Below are 19,940 nucleotides of genomic sequence, written 5' to 3' on the forward strand. Positions count from 1 at the left end.
TAAGATGGATAATTCTAAACTCCAAGTAGACGACGTCACCGTTCTCAAATCCACAGGTGAAGAAGTCGAAAATGTGCCTACCAAACAACTCACCCTCCTGGACACCTACCGCTCCTACACCCCCAAATTCTCCGAAGAAACAGAAGCTCAACTCGTGCGCAAGATTGATCTTCGGCTTCTTCCCCTGATCGTCACTATTTACCTCTTCAACTACCTTGATCGCAACTCCATCACCCAAGCTCGTCTCTATGGCCTCCAGGAAGATACGCATGTTAAGGGCGCGACGTACCAGACGGCCATTTCTATCTTTTCTGCGGGATACATCATGATGCAGCTTCCATCTACAATGATTATGACAAAGATGCAGCCTCATATCTTCTTGGTAGGTCTTCTTTTGTGGGATTTGTGACGTGGCTAATTTGTATAGCCTGGTTGTATTATTCTTTGGGCTTGTGTCAGTGCATGTACAGCTGCAACGTCCAGTCCAGCGGGCCTTCTCGTCGTTCGTTTCATCCTCGGTGTTGTCGAAGCGCCATTTTTCCCTGGAGCTATATACTACCTGAGTACGTGGTACACCAAAAAGGAACTCGGTATTCGAATGGCGTTGCTAGTCTGTGGCATCCTCTTGTCCAATTGCTTCGCCGGTTTGATCTCAGCAGGTATTCTCTCAGGCATGGCTGGCAAGGGACATCTCGCTGCATGGCGATGGCTCTTCATCCTTGAAGGCCTTGCTACTATCGTCATTGGTGTTGTCGCATTCTTTCTTCTGCCTGACTACCCTGGTACTACGAGCTGGTTGACTGAGGAAGAAAGAGTTGTAGCGCAGGGTCGATTGGCTGTTGATGCTGGAAGTGAAGAGATCCTAGGTGAAGAGGAGATCACTATGAAACAAGCCATACTCTCAGCCGTTCGTGACTACAGAGTATGGTTGTTTGCCTGTCTTCAAATGTTTACAACCGCATCTATTTCCTTCTCGCATTTCTTCCCTACTCTGATCAAACAACTCGGCTTCAAAAATAACACCATAGTGCTTCTTCTCACCGCACCGCCGTATCTCTTCTCCTTCATCTGGGCCCTTAGCTTCGCATGGGATGCCGATCGACGACAGAAGCGGTCTCCCCACGCTGCTGTCTCTGGCCTCACAGCCATCGCCGCTACCATCGGACTCGTCGCTATAACAGACCAAAAATGGCCTCGCTACGCCTTGACCTTTCTCGTCAGCGCTGGAACATTTGGGATTTACTCTGCGACATATCCTTGGTTATCTTCGACCATCGTTCAGCCACGAGTCAAGCGTGCGGCTTCAATCGGCATCGCCAACACACTTGCGAACAGCGCTTCACTCTTTGCAAACTACTTCTGGCTCGACCAGTATGGCCCTGACTTTCGCGTATCTTGGGCCTGTATCTTGGCTTTCCAAGGACTGGGGTTTGCTTGTATCATGGGGTTGAGGTATTCTCTCCAGCGGGCTAACAAAGCTTTTGATGAACTCAGTGCAACTGTGGATGAGAGTAGTGAGGAGAGTGTGAACAGACTGGATAAGGATTCTCAGAGAGCGGTTCTGAATGGATTTAGGTTCATTACTTAGAATAGTTACACTCAAAGACACGCGTGCCCACTGCCGGCTAGATGCGGAGAGCGTGTCCGCAACATATGATGAATTATAGCAACAAGAACTAGGATCTGCAAAGTGGGCGAAAAATTGTAGCTAAATATAGTTGATCTACATACTTAGTCATCTCTTTAATAAATTATCCCTCAGAAGATCTTACAGAATGATCACCGCGGTGTCAAGAGCTTCTAAGGTCAAGCTAGAGTTCCGCCCACCTGAAGGTCTTAACCGAAACGCGTCTCATCGCTGGATTGGAACAACTGCAACTCAGTAATTTAACCCGGTTTGTGTCTGGTAATAGTTCCATACTAGTACTTGAAGTCTCAGCTAGGATTCCTAATCTAGCATAACAAGCAGAGATATGACCTAATCTCGTGCTTTACCTGATGTCAGCTTTAACGTGTAGCCGCACACAGTCTAGCGACCATACTTGGAGTGCTTGCACAGCTGCAAACATATTATTGCAGTCTCGATTAGTCAAGTCGTTTTCAAGACACTCTCTTCCCGTCCTTCATCCATAGGATGCGATAACTACATGCCGCCCTTGCGGATCAGGGAAGCTCTCAGTTTGGACATACTCAGGTAACTCAGCCTGCTCCAACAGGCCACAATATGGTTGAGTAATCTGCTGAAGATGGTGGACAATGGCATGTTCTGTTTCAAGATTCAGAGGGTCGCTATGGCAATGAGCCGCTTCCTCTAAAGAGTTAACGACGATCACGTCCTTAAGGAGCCTTCATGAGTGCATCAACGAACGTCGAGTCGAGCGAGATTTTAGATCATCGCGGAAACTTGGACCTGAAAGCTGCTGCCGCGCACGTAAGCTTTCGACCATGATATTATACAAACAGGTATCTTCGGACCAGCCTGGTTTCGGATACCGGCACGAGCCGTCGTAGCCGATCCCCACAGCGGCAGACAGACGAAATACGAGGTTTCGGATTACATCCAATGACGAGAAATGTTGGGACCTCTGGGGTCTACAATTAATAGCTCACCGAGATTCCAGATTTTTTAGCCGCAGGTCTGCTCACCACTGTACTTAGGTATACCGTAGGACTTTCGGAACTCGGAATGACGATCCTCGCAGGCTAGAGTTTGGATAAAGGGGCATTGTTCATTGTTCAAACCACTTCATTCGAGCTCCAGTGCGTATAACATGACGCGGCGCCGGGCCGAAATATGGGCATAGGACTGTATCGTAAAGCAGCGAATCGGTAGTTGCGAGTCCAGCTGATATACTGCGTAATGTCGGTGTATATAAGATCACCTTGTTTCTCTCATTGATCATGCCCATTACTTAGCTTCAATCTCCTCAATCATATCACCTACACCATCTGAACACTTCTCAAGTTCCTTGAGCCTTAATCTCCAGACGAGGTAAGACCTTTTTACCGTTGCACAATTCCAAGTTACTAACCCGAAGAAGTCATCATGAGATTTGCAACCGCCATCATGTACATTATGATGTCCGCAACAGTCGCGCTGGCTGCTCCGTCAGAGAAGAAAAACGGCGAGGCCGACGAGCTCATTGTGAGAGGCCTAGAGTTACGTGGTACGTGCTGCACATGTCCTAATGGGCAGGCTGGGTGCGGTGGATATTGTTACAGGAATTGCCCCCAGTGTATCTGGAATTCGTGTTAGATATGTCAAGTACTAGCTACAACAGTCTGGATGCTTAAGTGGGTAAAGCGACTGGTGACTTACTCAATCCTTATCACCTATGAAGAAACTACTGGCTTCGTGGCCATCATGAGTGTTTTGTCTCTCCTTATAGTGAGGCCACGATGAAAGTCAAATACAGGAGAAAGAGGAGGTTGTTAGTCTCCGTGTCAGAGCGATCCACTGATGGTTCATAAGCTTGACTCTGGATTTGATCCAAGGAGGGATATAGCTTAACACTCTTCTCTTAGTCTCATTCTACTATACATAGATAGCAACCTAAAGCAAATATGGGCCTAAAGTTGGCTCAAATCTAGCTAGTTGGGCCTAGGTATGGCAGGAGCTTTTCGTCTGGGAGGGCCTTGATGAAGCGGGGAAGCAGACCTGTGTTCCCCCGGAGAACTTCTTTCATCCAAAGAGATCCTTATTATATGTGCTAGTCGATTGGAAGTGTCCGCGTCAGGCCCATCTAACATTCTGTCACTACTGGGTGGTATTCTCCGTGCTGGTAGATGCATTGGGGACGGTTCATATCCCCGTCGAGTCGGTGTAGCTGGTGGCTGTTCGGGGTTCATAAGACCAGACCCGTTGGAGGACACACTGGTACCAGTTTTGTCAGAGGGAACACACTGTGATGGCCGTGCGTCACCGTTTGAAGTCGAATCTGTATGGTCTGATTGCGACGAGCTTGGAGTATCGAATGTTACAGGCGATGGAGAAAACGCCACCGTCTTTGCGTCGGAAGTTTCTTTGGTTTTCTTACCTATTCCTCTGAAACTTCTGGCGTGGCCTGCAAACATTGACCCAAACCTGAAGTAACTTGAGACAGAACCGACTCTTTTGCCTTTTACATCTTCAGTGATACATTCGGCAAGTTCAGCAGTAGTCTCGAACACTTCCTCGACAGTGGCTAATTTGCTTGACTTCTCTGCCGTATTTTCAATCTGCTTTTTGAATTTTTCCCACTCCGCCCGAGTTACGTAGTCGGCTTTCGCAGCTTCAATCTTAGCCTGCCTCTGCAGACCACGGATTGATTCATCCAGCTTCTGCTGGCAAGCGACTCGCATATCCTTCATTTCACTTTCGTTAAACTTCTTCTGGTTTTCGGCGAAGTTATCGAGGAAACTAATGCTTTCCTGGATTTTGACATTTGCGGCCTGCAGTTGTTTCATTTGGTTGTCAGCGGTGTTCAAGCGCCCATTGATTCTGGCGTCGACACCACTAACAGCTGAATGGACAATAATTTTTAGATCCTCTAGGGTCAGTTTGATTGTCATTTTGAGGACAGTCTTTAGCGAAAGACACTTTAGCAGCTCTGCGGCGCACACTGCCGCTGAAAAGGCCGCGTAATTGTGCCATAAATCATTTTTATGTCCATCTGAATAGTCGGAAATGCCTCGAATTGACATACACCCGGTGAGGGCTTGGTTGCCAGTTGCTGCTTCCATCGCAGCGGTTGCTTCCATCTCAAAGCATATGATGTCTTCCTCGCGAGCCAACATGTCTCGCTTTCTTGCGTTCTTCATCACTTGATCCGCTGATCCAATGATACCGCAGTGTGTTTGTATGAGCTGCTCAGTGTCGCGCTGCACACGTTGGATTGATCTGGAAGTATCATTTGGTGGTTGATGGAGACAGTCACAATCGTTGTCTCCATGGATATAATCGCTCCTCCATAGGTGATCGTTTGATGGGCGGCGATAATTTCTCCTAAGGGCACCCTGTGAATCAGGCTGTGATGCGAGTAGCCGCTGAAGCACAGTATCAAGCATCTGGTCCAACGACAGTTCGTAATCCAATTTGTGTTTCAGTTCTGTAACAACATCAAGAAGCTCAACTGGGGGCTCTTTTGCCTTGCCGGTAATCTTAAAGGTGTTGTCTTTCTCCTTGCCCTTCTTGTAAGGCAGAACCGACATGCCCAGCACGACATCTCCCAGGCGGATATCGGCCTTCTGGGATGGAGCCCCTCCACCGATACCAACAAGGAGCCAAAAGCGCATGCCAGGAAATGTGCTCTTCATTCCGTTCACAATCTGGGAAGCGGGGAGCTGGCCAGACCGCCCGAACCGGGGACGGTTGATGACCACATAGTGCGGGCCAATACGACCTAATCGGTATGCATTTGGATCGTTCTCGCTTCTCATGAAGCCAGCCTCCTCGTCCGGTCCATAATCTTGGTTTAAAACATGAAGCGCTGCAGAGTATTCTTCCTGCAGAATGCAAACCCAGCCGATAAGAAAGTCAGGTTGGCAGCTGCTCCATGATGAACTCGAATAGTAAAGGTATAAGAATAAAAGAATAAAAGAATAAACAATGGGAGGGAGATGATGCAGGTGAGAACGGGGTAGTTCTTGAGGGTACGTCTGACTTCAGTTTTGATGGGCATGGCAGGAACTGGTAAATATACCTCAGTTCAACCACCAACTCCCATAGCCGCTGATCTTTGGCCATTAAAGGACCCTAGTCCGCCTTGCACACATGCAGAGTAAGCAAATATTGATAATATTAGTGATACGTGTTATCGTTACAGGTGCTAATAGGCTGGAAAATGAAACAAGGCTTTGAGCAGCTGCAAAACTAGGCGCTTGGCGCTTAATCTTACTCAGACCAATGTCCAGGCCAGGATACAGCTGAAAATGAAACATTTCCCTAAATGAGTGCGTTGTGTTACACTTAACAATCTCAAATAGACTTATGATTCGCTGCGTATGCGAATAACTGGGGTCTCTGCTGCCCGCATCGACGTAGACGCCAGCCTTATTGTCTAAGCACCTCACACACCAAGTCATCATTATGTAATATTGCAGTTACAATGATAGTTGATCAATGTAAATATCAGTCCTTGCAAACTACTACTACTAAACCTCATCTGTCAGCAGAGAGAACTTCGTTCTTTTGATCATACAGATGTTCCGTGCTCACTAACTTTGGAGAAGTTCGATACGCTAGAGAAACTTATCTTGTACTGCAAACGGTTGGAGTTCCATTTTTGTTCCGGAGTGGTGTCATTCGCAGCCCAATCACCACTTTACGGTTCACACCACCACATGTGTTTCTACGGCTGAGTTGCCAAATATGCTATTTTAAGTAACACTCCTGACCAACCATAACCCCCAATTGGGCGTTTGTAGTCTGGGAGTACACAAAGGTACGTTGTCTGTATCTAATGTATTGACTGGGCAAACTACATGCACAATCCTAATGCGTCCGCCTGATTTAAATTAGGACTATAAAATCCCTTCATACCATGAGTGAATATGAGTCGAACAGTATCCCTTCGTGTGTATCATAGAGCATGCGAAACGACTCAATTTATACAGCTGATACGACAGCTTGCATAGCGATTTGAGAGAAGGATCAAACACCTTTTATAGGCCAGGGTTATTAGTGAGTTATGGAGAATGTCCTGCAGCATCTAATTCTGCAAGTCCTGGGGGTGAAATGAAATTACTTCCTAGACTTAGACTCACAGTGCTCGAAATGGGGTCGAGGCGGAGCTCTTCATGGACAAACAAAAGAAGATAACAAAATGCGAGCCAGAGGTACGTACCAAAGACCAGCCTCCTGCGTGAGAAAAGGTCAAATTGGTAGAAGAGGTCATCGCGCGTGCCATTAATCTATAATACATATCTAAGCCACTAATTATCTATCTATCCATAATACCACTTCTATCTTGAGCCTGAGTTTGGTCTAAAAACCGGCCTCATTTCTGTGAGCTCCAGTCCATCGTCTTTATCAAGACTGCTTGTCTCCTGCTCAATGGACGTTGTGATTATGACTTTGCTACTAGACGCGGAAGACATAACGGCTGCATTCGAGTGCACGCGCGTTGATACTCTAGTATCCATGTTCCTGGCTGTAACGGTCTCTGTAACGTCTTTATCGCTGGACGCGAAGAGGAGTTCGCGCCATCGACTGAGTGAAGATTCATTGACACCGTAGATTATCGCGTCGACGAGACCTTGTGACACAATGCAGGCCTACAATTGTCAGTGCTGTCAAAGGCTATTGGTGAGATTACTAACCTTGTCAACCGTCTGCAACGCAAATGGAGCTGGAGTATGCTTGATAGTCTGGTATAGCCGAATAGCAGTAGGCAGTGTCCAGACCAGCATATACACAACAGGATACATAATCATCAATCGTGCAATCTACCTCTTCGTTAGCACTCGGTCGTGCGCTCTGGGCAATTGAAATGACTAACCCTTTGCAGTCTTCGACGACCAGCGGCATCTGACTCGTGATACCGCCAGACATCATGATTCGACCGCGTAATAGTCCTTTCTCTAGAAGGCTCCGATGCCGAGTTTGAGTTCCCAAGTGAGATGAAGCTCTTGTGCGATTTTCGAAGAATAAAGTACAGGCGAGCGTACATGGAGAGGATGGTGATGATGATTACCCACCGCGGGACGAAGTTGGCGAGCAGGCGGACTTCATCAGAAGTGAACCAGCACCCTGACAAAGTCAGTACAACCCCCCACTTTAGTGTTTTATGCACGTACAAGCTCCAATATCACCATACCCCGCCAGTTTCAGTCCAAGACCAGCCCATAGCAAACTGAGTGCCCATGGTAGACACGAAAGGAAGATGCGTTGATCTTGGACCCACGACGATAAGGATTTGTAGCCTGCTAAAATGACGTAGGTACACAGCGCAATAGTCAAAACCCAATAATCGGTCTGTATGACAAAGACTTGGGTCATGAAGCCGTTGAAACTGCAGAATGTTTGGTGTTCTGGGGCGCCGATCTCGTTGCCGTTGATGTTCATGGCAGTCGATGAGAGAAAGTTGAGAGCCATGAGAAAGTCACTGGCGGCGAGTCCACTGGAGCTTATCAGCACATAACAGATTGAGAAAGTGATACTAGAGGTACGAACAGAATGAGTTGATGGCGGAATGACCGGAGACTTTTGAAGACCTGTACATCGTAAGCTAATTGTCTCACGGAGAGGTGCCTTGGGTTATTACACAAAAACTAACGATGATCCAACCAGCTCCAAGGATGGAAAGAATCGACACGACCAGGATAACAATACTTTGCAGGACCATCTCTGAGCGATCAGCCGGAGCGGCTAGTGCCTCACGACGATAGATATGCATTGGCGACTCCATTGTCGATGATCAGACGCCTAGCGAGGCGCTACGACTGGGAAAATTAGATGCCGCGATAGACTTCGAGCTTGGCAGGACGGACGCAGAGTAAGGTTACAAATTCAGGAGGGTAAAACGCTGATCTTAAGGGTCGTTGATTGCTACGGCGGGTACCATTTCCGTTATCATCCCAACTCAGCTCTTAAGTCCAGATATCCCCGGACATGGCACGATGCACAGACATAACGACACGTCAAAAGCGTTCTAACCGCAATGTGCCAATGGACAGCTATCTCGTCGTGCTTACTCAGTATCTCTTATCACCTGTCAAGACTTTGCTCTTAACCAGAGCTGGCAGGCAGGTCAAGTACTGAACGTCACCCAAATAGGAATCTCGAGAATCTCGAGTCATTAGCCCCTTTAGAAAGAACCGTTAGTGAAGATAAATACGTTGGTGGCTTGCTTCAGCTGGTGGTCGTACCTGTTTGAGACCAGGGGTTTTATCTTGATGCAGAGAATGGGGTTGTGTAATTGGTTGAGGCTCCGTCAGCTCCGGAGATGCAGAAATCGAGTGGCTTGCCCCCACACGGGAATTGATAAGGAAACGTTACAGGGTTCGACAACGAGGTGAGAGAGCAAGACTACAGATTGAGTATATAGGGAGTGACGAGAGAAGAATCGTGATGGTAGTTATAATGAAGTGATGCTTGAGGGTAGAAATGATAATTGACATTATGCTTATGCAGATTGTCTCGAATGGCTGTGGGGAAATGAGTGATGGAAGACAGATTAAATGCATCGCCAGTCTGACTCAATTGAAGACTCAATTGAAGAAAACAATTATACTCCGTAGTAATCCTGAATGCGTAACACGTCATACCTATATTGATATCGGATCAATCGCGGCTCAATTCCGCTTTCTTCACCCATCACTGAATAACGCGCTTCTACGTGTCCCCAACGCGTCAAACCCTCATGACGTCGCAACTCCACCAGCTCCATCACCAAGCGAGAATAACCGTTCCACTACCTAAACATCACGAATACGAATTCATCAACTGATCTCAGCCAATCTTATCAATCTCATCAGCTCATCTCTCCATCCCCAAAAGCCCAAATGTCTCAGCCGCACGAGAGTCGGTGAACACAGGCAAAACCTTGTTCCGCTCCGCCCTCCTCCTTACCCCACAAACCGTACGTTCGCTCAGGCCATTTATCAACTGCTTCCCGCACGCGACACAACTTACTCTCCAAACATCACCGTCAAAATGGCCAATCTGGGTGGTTTCGCGGTTGTTTCGACACTCGTCGTTCTGCTCCTCACCTACGGCGTACCCCTCTTTCTGAAGGAGTACTTTCCCTGGCAGAGTCTCTACAAGCAGCGCCACGGGAGACCTACCGTGACTACAAAGTCGTACAAGGGACGCACTGCGCTCATCACCGGTGCGAATGGAGCGTTTGGATCGCGAGCGGCCAAGATTTTTGCGGAGAGGGATGTTGAGACGCTTGTGCTTGTTGATGTGAGGGATTGCAGTGGTGTGAAGGAGGAGATTGAGAAGGAGTTGGGTGAGGCGGGGAAGCCGGTGCCCAAGATTCTGGTCTGGCAGGCTGATTTGATGACGTTCAAGGGGTGTCAGGAACTTGGGGCCAAGGCGAAGACTTTGGAGCATCTGGATCATGTTTTGATGACTGCGGGAATTCTGGCGTTTAATCGTCGTGAATCGCCTGAGGGCTGGGAAACTTGTGAGTTTGATGATCTCAAGCTTGAAAAGATACTAACTTGTGACAGCCATCCAAGTCAACTTCCTCTCCGGTGCACTCCTCTCTCTTCTCTTCCTCCCCCTCCTCAAGTCCTCCCCATCCAACCCCTCCCCTCCCGTGCTCACCTTCGTCACGACCTTTGGCATCTACCCCTCCTCCTTTACAATGGGCGTACCCAAATCAGGCTCTTACCTCAAGAAGCTCAGCAACAACAAGGAAGGCATGGAACAAGCTCACCAGTACGGTCGCTCCAAGGGTCTTCTCCTCTACTGGGCCCGCGAACTCGCCTCCCGCGTCTCCGCCACCGAAAAACTTGCCCGCAAAGTCACCATCAACAGCGCTGATCCGGGTTCTGCGTGGACACCTCTTACGAATCCCAACCAGGCGAAGCTCATCCCACGACTGATTATGAACTTTGGAGCGAGAGATCCGCAGATCTGCGCGACGGCTTTGGTGAATGGTGTTTCGGCGACGGAGGATGCGCATGGCAAGATTATGCAGGACTTTGACACTGCTGAGTAAGTGATCTGCATGATATGACGCGTTTCGGGTACTGATTTGAGATTTTAGGTATCCTCCTTTCATGGTGAGGAAGAGTGGGCGTGCTGCTCAGGCGCGTGTTTGGGAGGAGACGAGGGAGGAGCTTGAGGCGAAGGTCCCGGAGGTCAAGGCCATCTTTGACATGCTGGACCAGTAAAAGCTGCGATGTGAAGATTACGACAGCTTTGGGATCAAGTCTTGCGTGGCGAGGTCACACTGGGGGGGGCGATGAAGTTTAGAGCATTGAATTGGCCTGATGAGGTGCTGATCCGCTGGAAAGCATTGCGCGTATCTTGGAAGGGCAAGTAGTGATTTGATGAGCATGGAATATGGTCTCGCTAGCGCGTCAGCGCACCGAAAGCAAAATTAAAGGTTAAAAATTAGTCTAACTTAAATGCCGGTCATTCAGCGACTGTGCGACACGGCAGTTGATTCATTGGAAGAGTGACATTCACATTTATCGTCATCCCGTTCCATGCTGACGACTTCACGTGGCTTATCTTACACTTCAGAAAGCCAATAAGCACAAGATAAGGCGTTATCGTTATCTGATCTATGCTACTACCGGGGATATCAGCCCTACTGGGGCCAACCACGAAATGCTAGCATAAACTCAAATGGCGACATGCGCCAAATAAGCCCTCACAAGCTTGCGAGTCATTTCAGGCGCACCAAAGAAAAAAAGTCACGCGATACAAACATCGCATTAGGAAACATGAAGTGTGACCTGTGTGTTGGTAGCCGAATGGCTCAGTTGCCGAATTTCCAAGCGATGCTGTTTCAATTTGCCGGCGTTCCAGGGTAGGTAAAGTGGCATGCACACAGCCTCAATTGACATTTTGTGATTTTTACCCGAGGTATCGAACGGGGCGAGACTTGTCGTTGGTGAGGGGAAGCGACGGCGCGAGTGCAAGTGGCACGCGATAATTCTTTGATTTGTTCGGTGAGCGAAAAAGAGAACAGTGGCGATGGCATAATTGCGGGGAGATGAGCGACGGCAATAAAACATGTCACTGCAATCCCGCTTCACTTTGCGTTGATCACCACCTTGGTCCATAATTCATTAGAGACCAAACCTCAACAATCTCGATGCTCAAAAAACGCTCCCAACGTCTCTGCACATGCTGAAAAAGTCTATTTTCCTGATCGGCATCTACCGAGTAAACTTAATCAGCACCGCATGAAAATGCAACGTCCAAGCCTCACTTTGAACGCGTAAAATGTCAGGTCAATTAAGCTTTTCGACACGAAGCTTAACTGAGTCAAAAAATCAAGCAGAAGCACTGGACCCCTAAACTCAGGGGCTTTGCTCGCAGTCCAGACTCCATGTCTCGCCCACGATTAACCAGCCTTGGCTAGATCTTCGCTGTTGGTGCCGGGGTTGGGATTGGCTAATCCGTAACGAGGCATCATTTTCGAGATTAAGACTCCACCCGCAGAGTCGATATACGGTAAACGAAAATGGATCCTTACCCAACAGACTCAAGGGCGCAGCACGACACAAGCCCGCCTAGCCGCTATGCCGCCGACCAAGTGCCAACTTTGGGATAGGGGCGAAACAGGAAGGCCCTGTGGAAATGGACCCTGAGTCGAGGCGGATGTCTGTTACACGTTAGGTCGTTGGCGGGAAACGGGGGGGGCGCTTTTTGCGGCGCGGGCTGGGGGAGCGTTATTTATCGGGGAGACGCCCAGTTTTTTGCTCTTGTGTCCGCCGTCGTGTTCCCCTGCCTGGCAGTTCTGACCATGTTCTGTGAATAAAAGTAGCAATCAAAACTGGGTGTAACAGTGTTAGGGCCGACTGCGTGGTAGCACCTACCTACCTACCTACCTTCCACGCGCTCCTCTCAACAGGAACCTCCGCCTTCTCTTCTTCTTCTTCTTCTACTATTCCCTTTCTGGATAAAACAAAACACGGTTCACGATGGTTTGGTTTCAGAAGATCGGTTCGCTCATCTACTCCAAGCTCGCCAACAGACGCTTCGCATTCGCTCTCACGACGCTAGCTGTATGCGCCGCAAAGGGCGTTCATCTGCACAACCACCGATCCAGCGTCGCCCCCAAGCGCATGCTCCTCTTCTTCTTCTCCTTCTTCACCCAAGACATTCTCCTCCTGCTCCTCATCCGCCTGCTTCTGAGCCACTGGGTCCCCAGCTTCCCCGGCAAGCTACGCACACTCATCACAGCGCTTGCATTCCTGCTGATAACGTACAATGTCGCCCTCTGCGTTGTTTCCGTCTCTTTCTACATCGTCGCTGGATCTGAGATCCACTGGCGCAACATTGGGTTCATAGCTGATCCGTCGGCGCGGGCGATTATCTTTTCGGGGTTCACTGCGTTTTTGGGCGTTTTGTGTCTTTGTGCTTGTTTTAGTGGCGTTCTTCAAACAGCGTGCTATGGGCTTTTTGGGTGGGGAGGGGATATTGTTAATTGGCCGATTAACTTTCTTGCGAGGAAGCTTTGTTGCTGTTGTTTTGGGAGGAGGAACGCTTACGATCAGTTGTCGCAGAGGGATAACGTGCAGTGGATTGACAGTGAGAGCGGGTCGAGTAATGGTGAGTGCTCTGAGGATGAGTACAAGGACAGGTCGAGATCGTCATCCAAGACACCGCGACACTCGGCCCGAGCGCTCAAAGGCGATTCACCTGCCCGAAGATCCAGATGTACCCGATTTCTACGCATATTACCGTATCCCGTCGTCAGCATCCTCCTCACAGCGCTTTTCACACTCACGTTTCTACGACCCAAGGATCCGTCTCTGATTTTCCTCTCATGGACCAGCGGCCTTTTACCTTTTGTCGACTTTGCTTCAACATCGCCATTCCTCGATGATCTCCCTTCTGTTTTCGGTAAAGGCATGCAACGAAGCTGGGATGAGCGCACTGCTCTTGCTCAGCCTCCGTCTTTGAGCTGGCTCCCAAAGAATGCATTGCCAAGAGGCTTTGAGGATTGGTACGAAGAAAAGACTCACTACAACGCTGAATCCGACCCACTGAAGATTTCGAACCTGGATGAACCTCTGCGAGAATCCTTTCGCGGAAAGTTGAAGGACATCAACATTCGTCACGTGGTGATGTTCTTTCTCGAGAGCACGAGAAATGACGTTTTTCCCATCAAAAAGGACGGGTTGATCTGGAATCGATTCGCCGACACATTTCCCGACAAGAAGCTCCCGCAAGAAGTGCAAGACAAGCTGGCAAGTCTGACACCGACCGCGAATTTCATTACTGGAGATTACGACGATGGATTTGAACATGCGGAAAAACCGAAACGCGGTGGAATTCACTTTACGAATGCGCACACAGCTGGGACGTATACTCTCAAGAGCATGACCGGCACAGTCTGCGGTATCGCCCCTCTGATCGGCGACTTTAACCTCGAGCACAGTCACCACATTTATCAGCCCTGCCTACCGCATATTTTCGAGGCAATGAACCAAGCAGAGGCACTAAACGAAAACACCAAGCGCGCTGGACATTCAGGCACGAAATTGAAGTGGAACGACAACATGAACAAGGAGGACAAGTGGAACTCTTACTACTTCCAAGCTGCGACGCTCGATTACGACAATCAGTACAATCTCATGTCTGCGATGGGATTTCCGATGAAGAACACGATTGGAAGGGAGTATCTGCGAAGCGACAGTGCGAAACATGGACCCGTTACACTACCGAACATCAACGAGTTTGCATTCGAGGAGGATCCGTTGGAGGATTACATCACCGACATTTTCGAAGACGCAGCCAAGGCTAAGAGCCGTGTGTTCCTGACTCATCTGACGAGCACGAGCCATCATCGATTCCACATGCCCAAGACAGAGAAATACACGCCTTTGGCAAAGGGTCTAGACATGATGTCCCGCTACGTCAACACAATAGGCTACGACGATCGCTGGATCCGTAAAGTCCTCGACGTTCTAGACAAGCAGGGCATTGCGAACGAGACGTTGGTTATTTTCCAGGGCGATCATGGTACTTCGCTTCCAGAAAACGACTACGCTTCACCATATTACAACCCCAACATCGGCGTGGATCACGTCCCGTTGATCTTGTCACATCCTCAATTACCCCCGTTCAACGTAGACGACGCAGTCCACTCGACACAAGTCCTCCCCACGATTCTCGACATCCTTCTCGAAACCAACTCCCTGAGCCCCAGCAGCCACGCCGCAGCATCATCCCTGATAACCAACTACGAAGGCCAGTCGCTCCTGCGACCACTACGCACACAGACCAGCGACAACAGCACGGGCCAGTGGCAGTTCACAGTGACGAACCCCGGACGCGCGATGCTTACGGTTCGGGACGCGAGGTTTCCGAACAGACATCTCGTTGTGCCGGTGATAGAGAACGTGGATTGGAGATTATCGGATCTGGAGACTGATCCGCATGAGCATGAGTCTGTGCAGGCGCTGGACTTTGTGGAGTTTATTAAGAGTGTAGAGGGAAGGTTTGGGAGGGATGTTGCGGAGTGGGCGGAGGAGGGTGCGTTTGTTACGAGGTGGTTTGTTAAGGAGAATAGCAGGCGTTGGCGGTTCGATCACCAGGGGTGATGTTATGACTATTATGGATGACTAGATATTTTAATATTATGCGTTGACTTTCTTCTTCAATTGCTCTCGTTATCTGTGAGGGTTTGCTAGAGTGTCTGCGTCACTCTTCTGCCATGGATGCATCCGCTCAATTGACTCGATCAATTTACGATGTTGAGAAGATCGCGGCGTGATCGCAGTTTCGAAGGGCTTCGGATGGCTGACAACTCCAGATGTAAACTCAGCCTTGGGCATCTCACCTCCCTCTTTCCCTGTAATCTCAAATACAGCCAGAGTCTGCGCCATGTTGAGAAACAGCGTCTTGTCAGCCATGCCTTGCGCGGGGCAAATTCTTCGCCCAAAGCCAAAGACAAAACGACCCGGATCTGTCTCAGCCTCCGACCCAAGAAAGCGCTCTGGTTTAAAGGCCATTGGATCGTGGTAGAGTGCTGGATCATGACAGATTTGCCTCAGCCGCGTTAGTTATTCTCTGAATATGCGTGGATGATGAGCTTACCAGATATTCGGAAGAATCATTGCGCCCTTTGGGATGAGATGTCCGTCGATGATGTCGTCTTGGGAGGTTGTATGCGGAAGACACATTGGTCCGACGGGATGCCATCGAAGAACTTCCTTCACAAGCGCATTGACGTATGGCAAGCTTTGTCTATCCGATAGCGCTGGTAAGCGCTCACTCCCGATGACCTCGTCAATTTCCCACTGCGCTTTCTTCTGGGCCTTGGAGAAAAGTGTCATGGCGAGGAAGAATGTTGTGATCGCAGAGACAGTCTAGTTCAAGCTCAGCTCGGTGATACACCCTACTTGAGACTCAACATACCGTATCAGCACCTGCAGCGTAAAGAGATGCCGCTAGCCATTTATTCTCAGAAGCTTCCTCATCTGTCAAGCCCTTCTTCTGCATCAGCTGAGACAAGAATGATTTGTTATCCTTGCCATTGGCCATTTGATGCTGCACGAAAGCTGCGGGGTCTTCAACTGAGCTCTCGAGGTTAGTCCTCCACTGCTTTGCCGTAGTTTTGAAACCAGCTCCAGGGAACCAGTCGGGGATATGTTTCACTGAATGAGCGTATTAGAACACAATCTGTTATCGGAATTTTGGTAACTTACGAATCGGGATGAGGTCAACCATAAAGGCGCCAGGCTTAGCCGCAATGCCAAACTCATCTACGACCTTTCGTACAGTACTGAGTAGAGGATCAGGTTTGAACTGCTCAGCGGCGTATCCATACACCACCTTCACGATCACAGAACCAGCTTGTCTACAGGAAATATCAGCACCGTCACCAGATACGGTTGAACCAAGATATACTTCTGAATGTGCTCAACCAAACGGCCAGGGTCCCGCAGTAAGTGAAGCAGGAAATGTCCGACTTCAATCTCCTGTAGAGTGTCATTGGACCTGATGCTCGCTTCGGACTTGAGGCAAAGGTGAGCTTTTCTGCGGTGTCTACGAAGCTGTTCGTTGTATGGCTGGAAACTCAAGGTCTTGTCCCAGCCAACCCTGATATCTGTGAGCAGGCGAGTTCGTGGTGAGGGAATTGAGATGTGTGCACATTTCACCGGCAAAAGTCATCTTTGATCTGCTAGAATGTTTGGCTGAGTGATCATTGAGGGTGGTCTGAGCCAACTTCGCATCATTAATTATGACGAGTGTTTGGCCGAAGACAGTAACGGAACTGATATTTCCTGACATTAATCTGATTAATACGTGAGGAGACATTGGGTTGAAGCAATCATACCGTACAAGTCTTTATGCCTGGCCCAGTGATGCGCCTCGAACTGCCCAGCTCGTGGGAGATCTAGTACATTGCCGATAAGAGGAAGACCCCGGGGTCCAGGAGGAAGCTGCGCATTACGTGATGTCTTGGCAATGAGCTTGGTGACGCATATGAGCACAGGGGTTATGACGCAGGTATAGGTAATTAGAGTGGCGAGCTCCATGGTCACAGAAGTCCAAGAACCAGAAAGGTAAGGCAATCAAAGTTGTTAAGGGAATTAACAGTGAACGTGAAAACCGCTGAGATCTGGTGAACCCGGACTTTTAATAGCATCAGATCTAACACAGAAGCGTAGACTCCTTACCGCAGAGACTAGCAATCTGAAGAATGCTCGATTAGGCTGTTATACCATCAACCAACAACCGCATGAACGAAGACTAATCAACTGCCCCACGATGACGGAGTTCCTGCGAAGTGACGGTGTACCATGCGCCAGGTCAGCTTTGCAGACAAACATTTCCACCAACATAGCGCTACCATCTGATTGTGTTACATGAAGCCCGCACTAGTGTCGCTGACCAACAAACTGGCTTGCTGGGAAACATTTGACTGGCCATTTCAGCACGCTACGCACAACTTGCAGAAAAGTCGAGGTTTGATCTTGAGATGAGCTGGCATGGCTTTTATTGCTTGTTTAACCGGGATGACATTGCCTGCGACCTGACTGGTGGATTGGCGAAGTGGCTTGATCATTGAGTCGTGGTAGGAGTGTAAGGGATTTATGCCGTTCATCTGAGTCATGTTACGATCTGGTTTCCCAATTGGTTCTTAGAAATATGACAGGTTCTATGTTAGAAGGGCCTGATTTGGCCTGGGATGTCTACGTCACAGGACCAGTGTGCAAGTTTGTACAGCAAAAGGATGATCTGACTCGGAAAGCCCATGGCGCGAGTTAACCTTTAGGTCTCAATTTATTTAAGCCCGAATCAATCTCAGCGAACTGTAGCCTCCGGTATTGGCCCTATTCTGAGTTCTTAGAAGCCAGGAAAAGGTATTTGCTCGCCAACTCTCGCCTTGTGCGACACTTCATATCCTTCCAAAGCCAAGGACCAATTTGTCAAAGGAGCGATGCCAATCCTCGGTTGTATGGAGTACATATCATCCGACACGTAGTCAAAAACTGCCAAAACGTTACGGAGAAACGGAACGCCCAATATCGAGTCAGCTAATGAAAGGCTCTGTGCGTTGACGGAAGCCCGACACCTGAAGCAATGTTAGGCCTGGTCAGTTGTCATTACATAGTGCAAGCTTACATTTGTGTTCCATTTAGGGTAAACCAGTCTCCTGGAGTGATCAAGTCGAGGGGATCTATATCAATCCATTGGCCATTTATTCTGATCTCCAAATGCTGTGGTTTCGAGCAGTCGAATGAGGCAACCAGACCCGATGATTGCGATGGGCCAATGATATTGTTTGCGATCTGGTCGAACACTATGCCACCGACAGCCATAAATGAAGTCCCACTGTCTATAGCTGCAATGTACGGCGATCCTGAAACAATACCTACTTCGTATTAGTTTTGGCTTTGCAAGTCATCAGAGCAACTGGGAGATTGTAGAGGACGTACCACTTGCCGGTAGGGAAATGTTCTTGCCGTTGAACCTCATCCCATCAACCGTGATAGACCAGAGCTGCGGTGCCGGAGGGGCCCCTGGATAATTATAACTGATAGTGTTTAGCAAGTCATTTTCTCCAAAACATGCAGTGAATACTTACTTGGGGCTGTCTACTATGTCGCTGTATGTTATCTTCCGTCCATTCGACGCTTCCTTGTCAATGCCCCCCATAGTTAGACGACCTTCTTTAGGACTGCTTGGATCCGCGTATCGCGGAAATACTGTTGAGAACTTGGGTGCAAGTAGCCTTTCTTGTGCTACCAAGGTGTCGAATGGTGGTAAGTTTTGATACTGGTAGAACTGCCGAGAAACATTTCGGAGACCCATGCCGAGTATTCCAGAAAAGCTTCCATTCTGAAACTCCATTTTCACAGCATTATAAACAAGACCTATTTTATTATATATCAGATTTCGTCATTTTATCCTTCTTCTCCGTATAAGTAACAAGGAAACAGCTTACCGACACCTAAGTCTTTCGCAACAATGTCCTTTGTACCAAATTGGACATCCAAGATAGACTGATTGCCAAAAACTGGCCCAGTCCCAACAATTGTAAAGAAACTTTGGTTCGCTGGCATATTTGTCGTTGGCTATATACATGTAAGCTTATTGGTCACCAGCCAGACAAACATGGTTCCTTGTTCTCAGAGAGGAACTTATACCTGGATCTCGAAAGGCGTGCTGTTATAACATCCACTGGTTGGAGTGTTCGGGCACGCGTTGGATACAATAAGCAGGTCGGCGGAGCCAGTATCAAGCATGACAGGCATCTTTTGGCCATCGCAAGTCAGCTCCACGGAATAATAAGTATCCCCAAGTTGCGTCACGCTGGGAAACTTGATTGGCAGTGTCTGTACTGATCCAGGCCCTGGACCAGCTAGAGCCTTTTCTTGATTGTAGGCATTACTTCCAGCAACGACATCGCTGCCAATCTCTGTATCCGGGAGACTTAGTGGATTAGACCAGAGAGCACACTTGATGACCGCTGTCTTATCATTTGACGAAGTTTCGGGGTGATCGGGCTTGAAGTAGATATTGAAAGCAACGCATTCTTTGTTGCCGTTACACCGTTCCGCACAATCGTCAACGTCGTAGTCGACCAATGTGAAATCTTCCAGATAACCCTCTCGGCTAGCTAATACATCAGTGTTAACAAATGCCGCAGCATATCCGAGTGGCGTGAGAGCAGAACTGGCCGCCTTAGAATAGGCAGAGTCATTGTCGGATGCACTTTCTCTCGATGCCAACTTAGCTGTGCCGGCTACTACTCGAGTAGCCAGAAACAATAGGAGAAGTAGATGCATATTGAAAGTCTGCTCTCAGAGACCTT

At 48.7% G+C, this 19,940-nt stretch overlaps 8 protein-coding genes across 8 annotated transcripts; 4 read left to right on the forward strand and 4 right to left on the reverse strand.

Annotated features, from left to right (window-relative positions):
- Positions 1-4: 4 nt before the first annotated feature.
- On the forward strand, positions 5-1,588 carry FVEG_17239 (hypothetical protein; the record flags this gene model as incomplete). The annotated part of the gene is made up of 2 exons (XM_018906495.1): positions 5-382; positions 428-1,588. 2 exons carry the CDS (start codon positions 5-7, stop codon positions 1,586-1,588), a joined length of 1,539 nt encoding a protein of 512 aa, XP_018760269.1.
- A 1,458-nt stretch (positions 1,589-3,046) lies between these two features.
- Positions 3,047-3,256, forward strand: FVEG_12376 (hypothetical protein; the record flags this gene model as incomplete). Its single annotated transcript, XM_018901723.1, has 1 exon — positions 3,047-3,256. The coding sequence occupies one exon, from the start codon at positions 3,047-3,049 to the stop codon at positions 3,254-3,256; it is 210 nt and encodes a 69-aa protein (XP_018760270.1).
- Positions 3,257-3,919: 663 nt separating this feature from the next.
- On the reverse strand, positions 3,920-5,418 carry FVEG_17240 (hypothetical protein; the record flags this gene model as incomplete). The annotated part of the gene is made up of 2 exons (XM_018906496.1): positions 3,920-4,005; positions 4,038-5,418. 2 exons carry the CDS (start codon positions 5,416-5,418, stop codon positions 3,920-3,922), a joined length of 1,467 nt encoding a protein of 488 aa, XP_018760271.1.
- Positions 5,419-6,779: 1,361 nt separating this feature from the next.
- FVEG_12377 (hypothetical protein) lies at positions 6,780-8,605 on the reverse strand. The gene is made up of 6 exons (XM_018901724.1): positions 8,244-8,605; positions 8,153-8,193; positions 7,777-8,099; positions 7,479-7,729; positions 7,300-7,425; positions 6,780-7,254 (listed from the first exon to the last, which is right to left on the reverse strand). Exons 1-6 carry the CDS (start codon positions 8,385-8,387, stop codon positions 6,943-6,945), a joined length of 1,197 nt encoding a protein of 398 aa, XP_018760272.1. The 5' UTR covers positions 8,388-8,605; the 3' UTR covers positions 6,780-6,942.
- Positions 8,606-9,365: 760 nt separating this feature from the next.
- Positions 9,366-11,206, forward strand: FVEG_12378 (hypothetical protein). The gene is made up of 3 exons (XM_018901725.1): positions 9,366-10,109; positions 10,156-10,645; positions 10,698-11,206. The coding sequence occupies exons 1-3, from the start codon at positions 9,635-9,637 to the stop codon at positions 10,822-10,824; spliced, it is 1,092 nt and encodes a 363-aa protein (XP_018760273.1). The 5' UTR covers positions 9,366-9,634; the 3' UTR covers positions 10,825-11,206.
- A 1,176-nt stretch (positions 11,207-12,382) lies between these two features.
- FVEG_12379 (hypothetical protein) lies at positions 12,383-15,241 on the forward strand. The gene has a single exon (XM_018901726.1). The coding sequence runs from the start codon at positions 12,589-12,591 to the stop codon at positions 15,214-15,216; it is 2,628 nt and encodes an 875-aa protein (XP_018760274.1). The 5' UTR covers positions 12,383-12,588; the 3' UTR covers positions 15,217-15,241.
- A 44-nt stretch (positions 15,242-15,285) lies between these two features.
- Positions 15,286-17,157, reverse strand: FVEG_12380 (hypothetical protein; the record flags this gene model as incomplete). Its single annotated transcript, XM_018901727.1, has 7 exons — positions 15,286-15,664; positions 15,713-15,984; positions 16,034-16,272; positions 16,324-16,475; positions 16,526-16,717; positions 16,770-16,902; positions 16,956-17,157. The coding sequence occupies 7 exons, from the start codon at positions 17,155-17,157 to the stop codon at positions 15,286-15,288; spliced, it is 1,569 nt and encodes a 522-aa protein (XP_018760275.1).
- An 811-nt stretch (positions 17,158-17,968) lies between these two features.
- Positions 17,969-19,914, reverse strand: FVEG_12381 (hypothetical protein; the record flags this gene model as incomplete). Its single annotated transcript, XM_018901728.1, has 6 exons — positions 17,969-18,197; positions 18,248-18,497; positions 18,562-18,659; positions 18,711-18,999; positions 19,071-19,200; positions 19,273-19,914. 6 exons carry the CDS (start codon positions 19,912-19,914, stop codon positions 17,969-17,971), a joined length of 1,638 nt encoding a protein of 545 aa, XP_018760276.1.
- Positions 19,915-19,940: the final 26 nt, after the last annotated feature.

Source organism: Fusarium verticillioides, chromosome 4 (assembly GCF_000149555.1).
Source record: "Fusarium verticillioides 7600 chromosome 4, whole genome shotgun sequence".
NCBI lineage: Eukaryota > Fungi > Ascomycota > Sordariomycetes > Hypocreales > Nectriaceae > Fusarium > Fusarium verticillioides.

Excerpts from the sequence above, each read along its gene's own strand:
- FVEG_12378 (XM_018901725.1), top strand. The coding sequence starts at position 9,635 with ATGGCCAATCTGGGTGGTTTCGCGGTTGTTTCGACACTCGTCGTTCTG. Across the intron at positions 10,110-10,155 it reads GCCTGAGGGCTGGGAAACTT|CCATCCAAGTCAACTTCCTC; the intron begins GTGAGTTTGATG and ends AACTTGTGACAG. Across the intron at positions 10,646-10,697 it reads CAGGACTTTGACACTGCTGA|GTATCCTCCTTTCATGGTGA; the intron begins GTAAGTGATCTG and ends TTGAGATTTTAG.
- FVEG_12379 (XM_018901726.1), top strand. The coding sequence starts at position 12,589 with ATGGTTTGGTTTCAGAAGATCGGTTCGCTCATCTACTCCAAGCTCGCC.
- FVEG_12377 (XM_018901724.1), bottom strand. The coding sequence starts at position 8,387 with ATGGAGTCGCCAATGCATATCTATCGTCGTGAGGCACTAGCCGCTCCG. Across the intron at positions 8,194-8,243 it reads GGATCATCGTTAGTTTTTGT|GTCTTCAAAAGTCTCCGGTC; the intron begins GTAATAACCCAA and ends TACGATGTACAG. Across the intron at positions 8,100-8,152 it reads TTCCGCCATCAACTCATTCT|TGGACTCGCCGCCAGTGACT; the intron begins GTTCGTACCTCT and ends GATAAGCTCCAG.